General features: G+C 35.9%; 1 protein-coding gene across 4 annotated transcripts in view; it reads right to left on the bottom strand.

The window, feature by feature from the left end:
- The window catches only part of LOC150093181 (deoxyribodipyrimidine photo-lyase-like), a 109,199-nt gene that overhangs the window by 8,040 nt on the left and 87,256 nt on the right, over window positions 1-13,903 (bottom strand). For 3 of the 4 annotated variants that reach the window (XM_090413684.1, XM_090413683.1, XM_090413680.1), the window contains one exon: window positions 3,453-3,668. The exons of the other annotated variant lie outside the window; for it this stretch is intronic. In XM_090413684.1, the coding sequence (XP_090269810.1) occupies window positions 3,520-3,668 (149 nt within the window). In that variant the 3' untranslated portion in view covers window positions 3,453-3,519. Of the gene's footprint in view, window positions 1-3,452; window positions 3,669-13,903 lie in introns of those variants that run through there. 4 annotated transcript variants of the gene reach the window in all.

The following is a 13,903-nucleotide window of genomic DNA, read 5'->3' on the forward strand; positions in this document are numbered from 1 at the left end:
CCTAACCTAACCTAAATTACGATAACCTCCCTTGTAATATTTTTATATTTCTTACTTAATTCTTTTTCCATGTGGTATCTGCCACCATGGCCAATAGCAATATGGGCATTGTGCAATATCTGAAATATTTCTTCAATGTGAAAATTTTGCCATAATCAAATTGCCATAAGCATATTACAATACCTATATACGATGTTTATATGTTATGGGCCAAGTCACTTTGGTTTTTGACTCTCACTTTTTCTATCGTTGTCAAATGCGCTGATTTTGTAAAAATTTGAATGACCTGGGCAAAACGCCCTTCATGTCTCCCAACAAAAAGAAATCCGAAGAATCTCTCCTCCCCCAACCCCTACCACTTCAAATACTGCCAAAAAGGTATCATTATTATCACTTTGCCCAACCAGATGATAGCAGTATTCATATTGACCTGTCAATGTGATAAATATGATAAACAAAGTGAAATTTATTATAGTGCCTGAATTAATCATTTAGTCCATAACAGATAGACTGTGGATAGTCTTAAAGATTAGTCTGGGGATCCCTGTTTTAGAGAAAACAAGCATAGAACTTTAAGCGTTCTATAACCAGGGTGGTATTTTCACACAATGCAATGAAATTTATCTCCAACCTAAAAATATTCACAGACATTCATGCTCGCAGTCAGCTTTAAACCTAGAATCTGTTGGCTGGAGAGGAAAGAAATAGAGAGAGGGGGATGGAAAGACTTGTTAAAAATAATTATGTATTTAACAATAATTCTGCAAAATCAGGCAAATCAAACATTTTGATCTTAGATCAAGACACGAAGAAGAGGAAGAAAAATATTTTGAAAATTGAATGTGCACATTCAAAAATTTGTTTGATAATTTATATACACACAAGTGATTTAAGTAATTATAGTGTGCTGTCAAATTCAAACTTGCAACTGTGTAGTCAATATGCTGGTATTGCCTCCCCAACATTCGAAAAACACTTCAGGCATCCTGCTTCTCTGGTAGATATGAATTCCTACAGATGCACAGATGCCCAATATTAGCCCATTCTTGAATTACGTGTGCTTGATAACAGGTTTTATTTTGTTGGAATTATCCATTAGGTGCAGTGCAAATGATTAACATAATGTCAGCTTTTTGCTCTACTGCTATTATAAGGTGCCTAAGAAATTTCCCCAGCTCATCAGTATACTAAGATGCCTTACATCCATTGCTTCATGTTTAAATAACATCTCACGAAATAACAAAAACAGGGATTCGTTACTGCATGTAACCTTTCTATTCTCCTCTCTTCTGGAATCCAACGCTCTTTCACTTTAGTCATAACTGCAGTTTTTGTTAGACAAGTATGAATTGCGAGAGATTTAACATAAATGAGACATAATGAGGAATACAATATATAGTGCATTGTAATGATAAAATTATTATACAATAACAAAATAAACACTTACACTAGGAAAAAATATCTATTATTTATAGAATTTTTGGCAAGGTTTCCCAGTCATTGTCATTACTCATACTATTAATGCTGCTTCTCATCATCATCTCTGTCAAAAATCTGCTGTTTATTATGTGCACAATGAACTAAAAACATTATTACTATTATTATCTGAGACCTCCAGGGAGTCAAGGACTCATTGAGGGAGGCTATAAATCACCCAAACCAGCTATCATACCTTCCCTTAAATTCATTCACATTAGGTGCACTCACTACTACTACTAAGGGCAAATAATTCCACTCACTCACTGCTCTCTGGGAGAAAAATCTAGCTCTTACCCCTTTCTTGACTGCAAATAAATTTAACTTCCATGGATGCCCTCCATGTTCTCTTCCCACCTTCCATATAATGAAAAATTTCATCAGTTGATATCTTATAACACCCAATCAAAAGTTTATAGACCTCTATCGCATCACCCTTCTTTCTCCTGCTAACCAGAGTCTGCAATCCACTTACTTGCAGTCTGTCCTCATAATCCGAAGAATATAATCTTTGTAACTCTTCTTTGCACCCTTTCCATAGCTTCTTTATCCCCTTGAAACCTGGGAGACCAAATCTGTGCACAATAATCCAGATGTGATCTTATCAAAGCCTTATGTGACCTTTGAACTTTAAATTCCTATCCACCAATATGCTAAGATCTCTTGCCTCTTCAGTTTCCTGTAGCATAACCCTGCTAATATAATATGCCGCTGGAACTCTAATCATGCCAAATTATGTCTAATCATGCTAAGTGTTTCTAAAGTGCCTTGAAACATGAATAAATGGATAATTAAGAAGAAAAGTAATGTGGAGCCAGAGCCAATTACTTCTACATCTATGATGTTATCATTGTCCCATGTGAGTAAAGAAGTGGATTCAGTAGTAACTAAAAGAACATTAAATGTTAAACAATCAAGTGGTAAAAAAAAAAAAAATTAAGAAAAGTAAATATCATGAATCATATTTACAATTTGGTTTTACATCGACAGGAAATTTAGTAGAACCAAATCCACAGTGTGTTGTTTGCTCTGAAGTCCTGTCACAAAATTCTATGAAACCATCTCTTTTACGGCGACACTTTGAAATAAAATATGAGCATTTAAAAAATAAGCTCTTAAGCTATTTTGAAAATTTTTTGGAAGACTTGGAAGTAATTGGCTCTGGCTCCACATTACTTTTCTTCTTAATTATCCATTTATTCATGTTTCAAGGCACTTTAGAAACACTTCATTTAACTTCACAGTAAACTGAAGATTAAAAATAACATTAAGCACAGCAAGTGAAATAAATCACAACAAATACATAGAGCAGTAAGAAGGCACATTCACTCACTTAGAATGGATGTTTTGATTGGACGATCAGCTGTTCGGATAGGTCTGGCTCTCAGGTAGGGAGGATTGACAAGCGTGTATAGACACGAACTACAGCACTGCGCTTCTTCACTCAGTTCTCATGGTGTACCCCCCAAGGGGTATGCGACATCACACTGAGAACCCCTAATATAGACTATGTTTCCAAATAATGAATATATATCATACATGTATCACCACTATGTGGATGGTTTTAAAAGCAGCTTGTGATAAAACTGCCTTTTCAAACTTTTCCATGTATATGTTTGTGAATGAAATGATAAGAGCCCACAGCAAAACCATAGGCAGTGTCCAAAAAAATATCCCGGTATCTTAAACTCCTGATGAAAAGCTTACATAGTTAGACTAGAAAAAGTTCTGAAATCCAGGAGAATGAATATCTCAGTAACATTATGTTATCCACAAGCATAAGGACACAGGCTTCCCAAATTGTCATAGAATGCAAGATATGGATTGGTCATCAGCTTCAATGCTTTATCTTCATAATAACATCCTATCATGGATTTCAAAGAATTCAGAGATGTTATATGCTTGCATGCACTCTGAACAGGAATCAGGGTGAGAATTTTAAAATGTCATTCAAGTACAGAGTGCAATATGGTGAATCATATTGATATAAAACATTTATTTACAATAATCAGAAAGATTAATACAAAACTCGAGCATTTATTTTTATCCTTCCGTTAAACTGTATCTTCTAACAAAGGCATTAACATCAAATTTCCGTTTACAACCTTGAAAATTCATATAACGTATTTTTCCAAACACAGGATGCTCTGGCCAACCTTGATCATGAATACCACAGATTGACCACATGCAGCCTATAAAATAAATGCAGGGTATAGCTATTATTATGTAGTTTCCAAAATGTGATAATATCTAAATAACTATACTATAACAAATAAATGAACAGCAGTAAAGAGAGAAGAAATTATATTGATTATTAAAATAAACTGACTGGCCTGCAGCCATTATGAAGACCATTAAGCAAAATATATATATATATATTATTTTTTGGCTCAATGTAGCACAAAGTTTGTAATTTGCAGAAAAGTGTTTTGAGGAATGCCATCTATTCAATATCTGTCCTTCCTGTAGCATTGATGGCCCAAGGAGAACAATAAAGAATAATGTATCCAATTTATTCACAAATGTTAAATCAGAATGTTCATGTTCATCAAACAATGATCTTGGTGTTTGGGGCATAATGAATGGTAGTAAGGTCTTTCCTAGATGAAACAATCTCTGTCAAATATACTTATCAGCAAATAGGTTCTCATTTTTTTTCGTTTAACTATCCAGTAAATTTAGGAGGAAAGAATATGTCTACAAAAGATGTCTCAACAATTATTAATTCTTATTATTTTTTCACCTGGGACTATACAACTGGAGCTGCATCATTTTGAATGGTATCTTCCATGTTTTATTTCTATCCCTTGGGAAGATCATTGGACCATATGAAGAAGGTCATTGCCCAACTTTGTACTCAATGCACCACCAAAACTAAGCATTTGGCATATAATATGAGATCTGAGGCTGGTGCGATGATTAATTTCATATGCAGTAATCTACCATTTATCCAACCACATTGGGAAGGCAATTTGCCATTCTGAAAACACTGAAGGGTTAGCTAACTGAAGTATAATTACTGCTTGCTATACCAGAGTTATTTTGACATGCAAGAGTTGTTGTTTCGAAGTTCGGATAAATGGCAGATTATTGCAATTCATGGGTAAAGGACTGTTCATAAGAATGTTCATGGATTGCAGTATTTCTGAATTGAATTCCAACCAAATGCTTGATTTTTTAGCATTTAGAATATATATATATATATATATATATATAATCCTGTTCACTTATTCGATAAAGAATAAGAGAACTCATTTTTGTACTATGACTACTTTGTTGTTTTTGTAAAAATTATTTGGTTGTCTTACTCTTCCCAAAATAGTGAATTAACACATTTTAACAATGGGGGTGTAAGTATATTTAGGGGAGTTCCTTAATTTGAGGAAGAAGCAATACAACACACGATCCTAAAACTCTATGTCTAATGGAAATATGTTGATGATGTGCTTATTATCTGAAAGTATACTCAGAGCAAGAACGCAAAGATTTTGCGTTTCCTAAACAGTCGTCATCCATTCAAGATCTCTGCTTCAATGCATCTAATGTGCATTTCTGCACATTAGAAATAGAAAAAAAACACAATATGAAGACCATTCCTAGACATACCCAACAACCAAAACAATGTTGGAGTATCAACATTAGAGGTTTACCGAAAACAAACCCACATGGGCAGATACATGTAAGCTTTTTCCATCATCCACCACAATAAAAAATTAGACATCATTAGAACTTTAAAAAACAGAGCTTTAAATATATTTAAGAATGATAAAATTAAAGCAAAAGAACTTGAAATCCTATTTTGTCAATTCCTCCAAAGTGATTACTCAAACAAGTTATCGAAGAAATTATTATTTTTTCTGATAAACATCCAATGATAATATAGAAATCAATTTCAAAGGCACTATCTCCTTACTAAACATTAGCAACATGTCAAGACAGATAACCCAATTACTGAAATCCATCAATGTTAAAGAGCCTTCAAACCACTGAACACCTTAGAAAGCTTTCTATGGTCCTAAAACAATGTTCCACTCTACAAACACTCTGGGGTTTATAAGATTCCTGGTTCCAGCAGATAGGTGCATATGTGTCAAACTGGGAGAAGATCTGAAATCCATAAAAAGAATATGTAGGCGACATCAAAAATAAAAGAGAGGAAAAGAAGCGGGCTCATGGTACACGTATGCACAGAACATCATACTGTAGACTGACAAGCAGCCTCCATGCCATACTAAGAAGAAAATCCTTTTGTCAGAATGTTCAATAAGTCATTAATTAGTGTGTAACATTCAAGGTCTCTGCTACAATGCAATCACATACAAGGTTTACACACATGGAAACTTTGCATGATATGCCTAATGATATACATGACTGTACTATCTTTTCAATATCTTTTAATTTGTAAAATCATAACTGTTTAAAGCATTTGAGATCTGTTTTGTTTGTTTATGACATCTTCCTCAAGATGCTGTCAACCAAAAGTGTCAAAGTAACATTCAGATTAAATTAGTAAAAATTCTAAGGGTTTAACCACTTTGATTATTTATGTATTAAAGCTACTTTTTGCCACCTTACTCAAGTAATGCATATACATTTTTCCAGGATGACCTCTCGTTCTTCCCATTTATTACTATAGCAATATTATCCCTTTATCTAACTGAGTGGCTCCTTTTACTAAATTTGTTTGTCTTAATCATATCATTTCTTTTTCTCTCTGTCCAGCTCTGCACTACGGAGCATAGTATGTAAAATGACTAAAACTATGAAATAGGCAGGGAGATGGAAAATAATCTCAATAGAGAACCCACAGAACAAGTAAAACATTTCAGTTTTTTATACACAATTTTTAGTGAAGATGACAAATTAAACTTGGAAATAAATAACAAAATAAGAGAGTGAGTGATTAAAGATGCCAAGAAGTTATATTCTTGGTTTCATCCTTTATCCAAGTGTAAGTAAACAAAGTTTGCACAAGTCACTTCATGACTGGACTACTTGTATATAGAGGCTAATGATTTCACATGAATTGCCATAGTATCCCATAATGCAATGCACATATCCTTGCAGACATGCATAATGCTCTGCATTATGGGAAGAGCCACTACCCAGACTGGTTTTGACCTTTATTGAGGTCTCATCAGTGGGAGGAGCCAGACCAGAAGTGATACTAAGGTTGAAGTAATGCAGAAGTCATATTTCCATATGCAAGTAGCAAAAAGGTGTCACACCTTATTACTATAATACTTTGGATTAGAGATATTATTATTATTATTATTATTACCCCAAGACCTCATGGAGTCAAAGACTCATCTGGGAAGTCCTTTTATCACACACACACAGCTCATTATACCGTGCCATGAACACATTCAAACTCCTGGCAGTCACCACACTCTCAGGCAAGGCATTCCAATAATTTACAACTCTGCACGAGAAAAACCTGCCTCTCACTCCCCTACTCACGCCTTCTTTATACAGTTTTCAGGCATGATCTCTGGTTCTTCCCCGATCTCTCACTATTTTCTGTAGAACTTCTCCAGTTGATCCTATAACAACTTCTTACCAACTTGTGGTCTCTATCATATCTCCCCCTCTTCCCTCATACTCGACATTCCAGAGGTCAGAAACTAGCTTAGTCAGTCATCTCTGAACCCTCTCCAACATCTCTTCATCCTTCTAAAAACCAGGTGGCCAAATCTGGGCACAATAGTCCATTTGTGGCCTAATCAAACCTTATACAATGGAACAAGAATCTCCCTACTTCTACAAGTCAGTGTCCTCCGCATCATTCCCAGAAGCCTTTGTGTTGTCTTCACAATTTTGGCTATGTGTCCCCTAAATTTCAGATCCTTATCCACTATCACCCCCAGATCTCTTATTTCCTTCACCTCCGACAATATATCCTCACCAAGCATAAAATCTGCATCCTATCTTTGTTTTCTAAAATTTAAAACCTTACATTTTGCAACACTGAACTCACATCCCCATTTCCGTGCCCAATCACTCAATTTATTCAAGTCTTCTTGCAAGGCCACAACATCTTCACTACTCTTCATGGTTCGTCCCAACTTTGCATTATCTGCAAACAACTGAATATCTCCATCCAAATCTTCACCTATATCATTAATATACAAGTTAAATAGTAATGGTGCTAAAACAGACCCCTGAGGCACTCCACTAGTGACTTTACTTTTCCTGGATATCGCTCCCTCCCCCATACACAACTTGTTGATACCTATCAGATAGCCAGTCTCCAATCCAATGCACTAATCTAATATCCAACTGCATGTGCTCTATTTTGACTATCAATTTATCATGAGGTACTCTATCAAAAGCCTTTGCAAAATCTAAGTATATTACTGTGTATCCTTCTCCTCTGTCCAAGGAAGCAGTCACTTTATTGTAATAAGTAGATTACTAAAACATGACGTCCCTTTAGCAAATCCATGCTGTCCATCAAAGATAATACCATTGTTGTCAACCCAATTCTGGATCCTAGTTCTCACAAGCTTCTCCAACAACTTAACCGCAACACCTGACACACAGATAGGCCTATAATTTGATGCTTGAGTTCGATCACCTCCTTTATGAAGTGGCACAATCTTGCCCTCCTTCCACTCATCAGGAACTCGACCGAGTGCAAGACTCCTATTAAAAAAATATGTCAAGGCATGTGTCAACTCCCTGGCACGTTCCTTCAGAATACGTGGTGATATATTATCAAGTCCCACAGCCTTATTAACATCTAGTTTACTCAATTCCCCATATACCTCTTGCTCACTTACCGTCAGTCTCTCTCCTCCCCCTCATCTACTGCTCTCAATCTCTCTCTATGTAGTCACATTCACAAGGACCTTTATGAACTACTCATTAAGTATCACCACCACCACACATTCTGCAACAGCTGTCTTTATACCATTTTCTCCTATCAATGTCATCCTTCCATAATCATTCTTTCTTTTATGAACTACATATCGGAAGAACGCTTTAGGATTCTTTTTGGCTTCATTAGCTAACTGCTGTTCATCCCTCTCTTTAGCTACCCTCACCAACCCTCCTTGCCTGGTCTTTGTAGACCTCATGGAATTGGTTATTTCCACTTCTCTTATGCTGCCTACACAATGTCCTCTTCCTTTCTATTGCATGCTTAATCTCTTTATTCATCCATCTCACACCTACCTTATTTAACTTTCTCATCCTTGGAATACATTTAGACATTGCATCTACCAGTTAGTTTTTGAAAATCTCCCAAGTTGCATTGATCTCTTTTCCAGCTAACTCCTCATTCCATGTTACACCTGCAAGATGTCTCCTGAGCTCTCCATAATCATCCCCCCCCCTGTAGTTCCACATATACCCTTTTCTCACAGAGGTCCTCACACTGGTACCACCCAGGTAATCACCTCATGGTCACTCTCACCAATTGGTGGATGATTTGACACCTCATTTATAATTACATCCTCTGATGAGATGACCAAATCCAAGACCCTCAATCCTCGTGTGCCCTCTGTTACATACTGTCTGAGGTAGTTATCCCTCAAAAACTCAAGAAACTAATTTTCTTTACTTCCAGTTGATATCTCATCATTCCAGTCTATATTGCCATAATTCAAATCGCCCATAATGATCACCCTTTTCTTATTTGCTTGGCTAATTTTATGATAGATGTTGATAGTTTTTCCACTTGGTTACATATATTATAGTATTAAATATAGTATTTGAAGACAAAGCAGAAACAGAGTGCTGTTGATGGTAGCAGAGGAATTATGAACCTCCAAGGTGGAGATGCAAGGGAATATAGCAGTGATTCTGAAGCAGATTGATGTGAGGTAGTGGACAGGATGAATACACAGTAATATACTTAGATTTTGCAAAGGCTTTTGATACAGTACCTTATGATAAATTGATAGTCAAACTAGAGCAGATGCGGTTAGATATTTGATTAATGCATTGGATTGGAGACTGGCTATCTGATAGGTATCAACATGTTGTGTATGGAAGAGCGATATCCAGGAAAAGTAAAGTCACTAGTGGAATGCCTCAGGGGTCTGTTTTAGCGCCATTACTGTTTAAATTGTATATTAATGATATAGGTGAAGATTTGGATGGAGATATTCAGTTGTTTGCAGATGATGCAAAGTTGGGACGAACCATGAAGAGTAGTGAAGATGTTGTGGCTTTGCAAGAAGACTTGAATAAATTGAGTGATTGGGCACGGAAATGGGGATGTGAGTTCAATGTTGCAAAATGTAAGGTTTTAAAATTTAGAAAACAAAGATGGGATGCAGAATTTATGCTTGGTGAGAATATTTTGTTGGAGGTGGAAGAAATAAGAGATCTGGGGTGATAGTGGATAAGGATCTGAAATTTAGGGGACACATAGCCAAAATTGTGAAGACAACACAAAGGCTTCTGGGAATGATGCGGAGGACACTGACGTGTAGAAATAGGATGATTCTTGATTCTTTATATAAGGCTTTGATTAGACCACACATGGATTATTGTGCCCAGATTTGTTCACCTGGTTTTCAAAAGGATGAAGAGATGTTGGAAAAGGTCCAAAGGCGACTGACTAAGGTAGTTTCTGACCTCTGTAATGTCGAGTATGAGGAAAGATTGAGAAGATGCAATTTGCAGAGGCTGGTGGACAGGAGGAGGACGGGGGGAGATATGATAGAGACCAACAAGTTGGTAAGGGGTTGTTATAGGATCAATGCTGGAGAAGTTCTACAGAAAATAGTGGGAGATCGGGGGAGAACCAGAGGTCATCCCTGAAAACTGTATAAAGAAGGTGTGAGTAGGGGAGTGAGAGGCAGGTTTTTCTCATGCAGAGCTGTAAATGATTGGAATATGTTGCCTGAGAGTGTGGCGTCTGCAAGGAGTTTGAATGTGTTCAAGGCATGGTATAATGAGCTGTGTGTGTGTGTGTGTGATAAAAGGACCTCCCAGATGAGTCTTTGACTCCATGAGGTCTTGGGGTTATAATACTAATAATAATATCTCTAATCCAAAGTATTATAGTAATAAGGTGTGACACCTTTTTGCTACTTGCATATGGAAATATGACTTCTGCATTACCTCAACCTTAGTATCACTTCTGGTCTGGCTCCACTCAATGATGAGAACTCAATAAAGGTCAAAACCAGTCTGGGTAGCGGCTTTTCCCATAATGCAGAGCATTACCCATGTCTGCAAGGATATGTGCATTGCATTATGGGATACTATGGCAATTCATTTGAAATCATTAGCCTCTATATACAAGTAGTCCAGTCATGAAGTGACTTCATGTGCAAACTTTGTTTGCTTACACTTGGATAAAGGATGAAATCAAGAATATAACTTCTTGGCATCTTTAATCTCTCTCTCTTATTTTGTTTTACTTATTCTATTATTTATTTCCAAATTTAATTTGTCGTCTTCACTAAAAATTGTGTATAAAAACTGAAATATTCTACTTGTTCTGTAGGTTCTCTATTGAGATTATTTTCCATCTCCCTGCCTATTTCATAGTTTTAGTCATTTTCCATACTATGCTCTGTAGTGCAGAGCAAGGCGGAGAGAAAAAGAAATCATATGATTAAGGCAAACAAATTTGGTACAAGGGAGCCACTCAAGTAGATAAAGGGATAATATTGCTATAGTAATAAATGGGAAGAACGAGAGGTCATCCTGGAAAAATGTATATGCATTACTTGAGTAAGGTGGCAAAAAGTAGCTTTAATACATAAATAATCAAAGTGGTTAAACCCTTAGAATTTTTATTAATTTAATCTGAATGTTACTTTGACACTTTTGGTTGACAGCATCTTGAGGAAGATATCATAAACAAACAAAACAGATTTCAAATGCTTTAAACAGTTATGATTTTACAAATTAAAAGATATTGAAAAGATAGTACAGTCATGTATATCATTAGGCATATCATGCAAAGTTTCCATGTGTGTAAACCTTGTATGTGATTGCATTGTAGCAGAGACCTTGAATGTTACACACTAATTAATGACTTATTGAACATTCTGACAAAAGGATTTTCTTCTTAGTATGGCATGAAGGCTGCTTGTAAGTCTACAGTATGATGTTCTGTGCATACGTGTACCATGAGCCCGCTTCTTTTCCTCTCTTTTTTTTTTGATGTCGCCTACATGTTCTTTTTATTTATTTCAAAACTTCTCCCATTTTGACACATGTACACCTTTCTGCTGGAACTAGAAATCTTATAAACCCCAGGGTATTTGTAGAGTGGAACATTGTTTTAGGACCATAGAAAGCTTTCTAAAGTGTTCATTGATTTGAAGTCTCTTTAACATTGACGGATTTCAGTAATTGGGTTATTTTCTTGACATGTTGCTAATGTTTAGTAAGGAGATAGTGCCTTTGAAATTGATTTCTGGATTATCATTGGATGTTTATCAGAAAAAATAATAGTTTCTTCAATAGCTTGTTTGAGTAATCACTTTGGAGGAATTGACAAAATAGGATTTGAAGCTCTTCTTTTGCTTTAATTTTATCATTCTTAAATATATTTAAAGCTCTGTTTTTTAAAGTTCTAATGATATCCAATTTTTTATCGAGGATGATAGAAAAAACTTACATGTATCTGCCCATGTGGGTTTGTTTTCGGTAAACCTCTAATGTTGATACTCCAACATTGTTTTGGTTGTTGGGTATGTCTAGGAATGGTCTTCATATTGTGTTTTTTTTCTATTTCTAATGTGCATTTCTGCACATTAGATGCATTGAAGCAGAGATCTTGAATGGATGACGACTGTTTAGGAAACGCATAATCTTTGCGTTCTCGCTCTGAGTATACTTTCAGATAATAAGCACATCATCAACATATTTCCATTAGACATAGAGTTTTAGGATCGTGTGTTGTATTGCTTCTTCCTCAAATTAAGGAACTCCCCTAAATATACTTACACCCCCATTGTTAAAATGTGTTAATTCACTATTTTGGGAAGAGTAAGACAACCAAATAATTTTTACAAAAACAACAAAGTAGTCATAGTACAAAAATTAGTTCTCTTATTCTTTATCGAATAAGTGAACAGGATTATATATATATATATATATATATATTCTAAATGCTAAAAAATCAAGCATTTGGTTGGAATTCAATTCAGAAATACTGCAATCCATCAACATTCTCATGAACAGTCCTTTACCCATGAATTGCAATAATCTGCCATTTATCCGAACTTCGAAACAACAACTCTTGCATGTCAAAATAACTCTGGTATAGCAAGCAGTAATTATACTTCAGTTAGCCAGCCCTTCAGTGTTTTCAGAATGGCAAATTGCCTTCCCAATGTGGTTGGATAAATGGTAGATTACTGCATATGAAATTAATCATCGCACCAGCCTCAGATCTCATATTATATGCCAAATGCTTAGTTTTGGTGGTGCATTGAGTACAAAGTTGGGCAATGAACTTCTTCATATGGTCCAATGACCTTCCCAAGGGATAGAAATAAAACTTGGAAGATACCATTCAAAATGATGCAGCTCCAGTTATATAGTCCCGGGCGAAAAAATAATAATTAATAATTGTTGAGACATCTTTTGTAGACATATTCTTTCCTCCTAAATTTATTGGATAATTAAACGAAAAAAAATAAGGACCTATTTGCTGATAAGTATATTTGACAGAGATTGTTTCATCTAGGAAAGACCTTACTACCATTCATTATGCCCCAAACTCCAAGATGATTGTTTGATGAACATGAACATTCTGATTTAACATTTGTGAATAAATTGGATACATTATTCTTTATTGTTCTCCTTGGGCCATCAATGCTATATTCCTGCTACAACCTTCTATCTGGCTAAGATATGTAGATGATGCTTTCTCTATTTGGCCTCATGGCCAAGACATATTAGACTCCTTCGTCAGACACCTCAACAGCCTACATCCAAGAATCCAGTTTACGACGGAAAAGGAAAAGAACAATTGTTTACCCTTCCTAGACATCTCAGTTACATACCATCCTAAAGTTACACGGTCCTTCACTGTATATAGAAAACCTATGCACACAGGCAGATACATTCACAAACTCTCCCACAACCACCCTGCTCAACAATATGGCATTAAAACTCTTACCAAGAGAGCTAACAATCTTTGTTCCAGTGGAACCACCCTTACAACTGAGCTTGACCACATACACAACACTTTCCTCTCCAATGGCTACAGTGATCACAGTATTGAAAAAATAATCAGTTCCTCTCCCATTACCCCGGTCTTCTCTTCAGAAAGAGTTCAGAAATGCCATCACCATACCCTACATTTGTGGCACATCAGAAAAAATAGCCAAGATTTTAAAAAAGTACAACCTACACCCAGCATTCAAGTCCCACCCCAAACTTGCTACCCTTATCCAGTCTACAAAAGATCAGCTCCTGCCTCTCTCAGTGCAGAGTTTATAAAGTACCC

The sequence above is a fragment of the Typopeltis vanoorti genome, chromosome 24 (genome assembly GCF_054136105.1).
Source record: "Typopeltis vanoorti isolate ZY-2024b chromosome 24, IOZ_Tvanoo_1.0, whole genome shotgun sequence".
Lineage (NCBI taxonomy): Eukaryota > Metazoa > Arthropoda > Arachnida > Uropygi > Thelyphonidae > Typopeltis > Typopeltis vanoorti.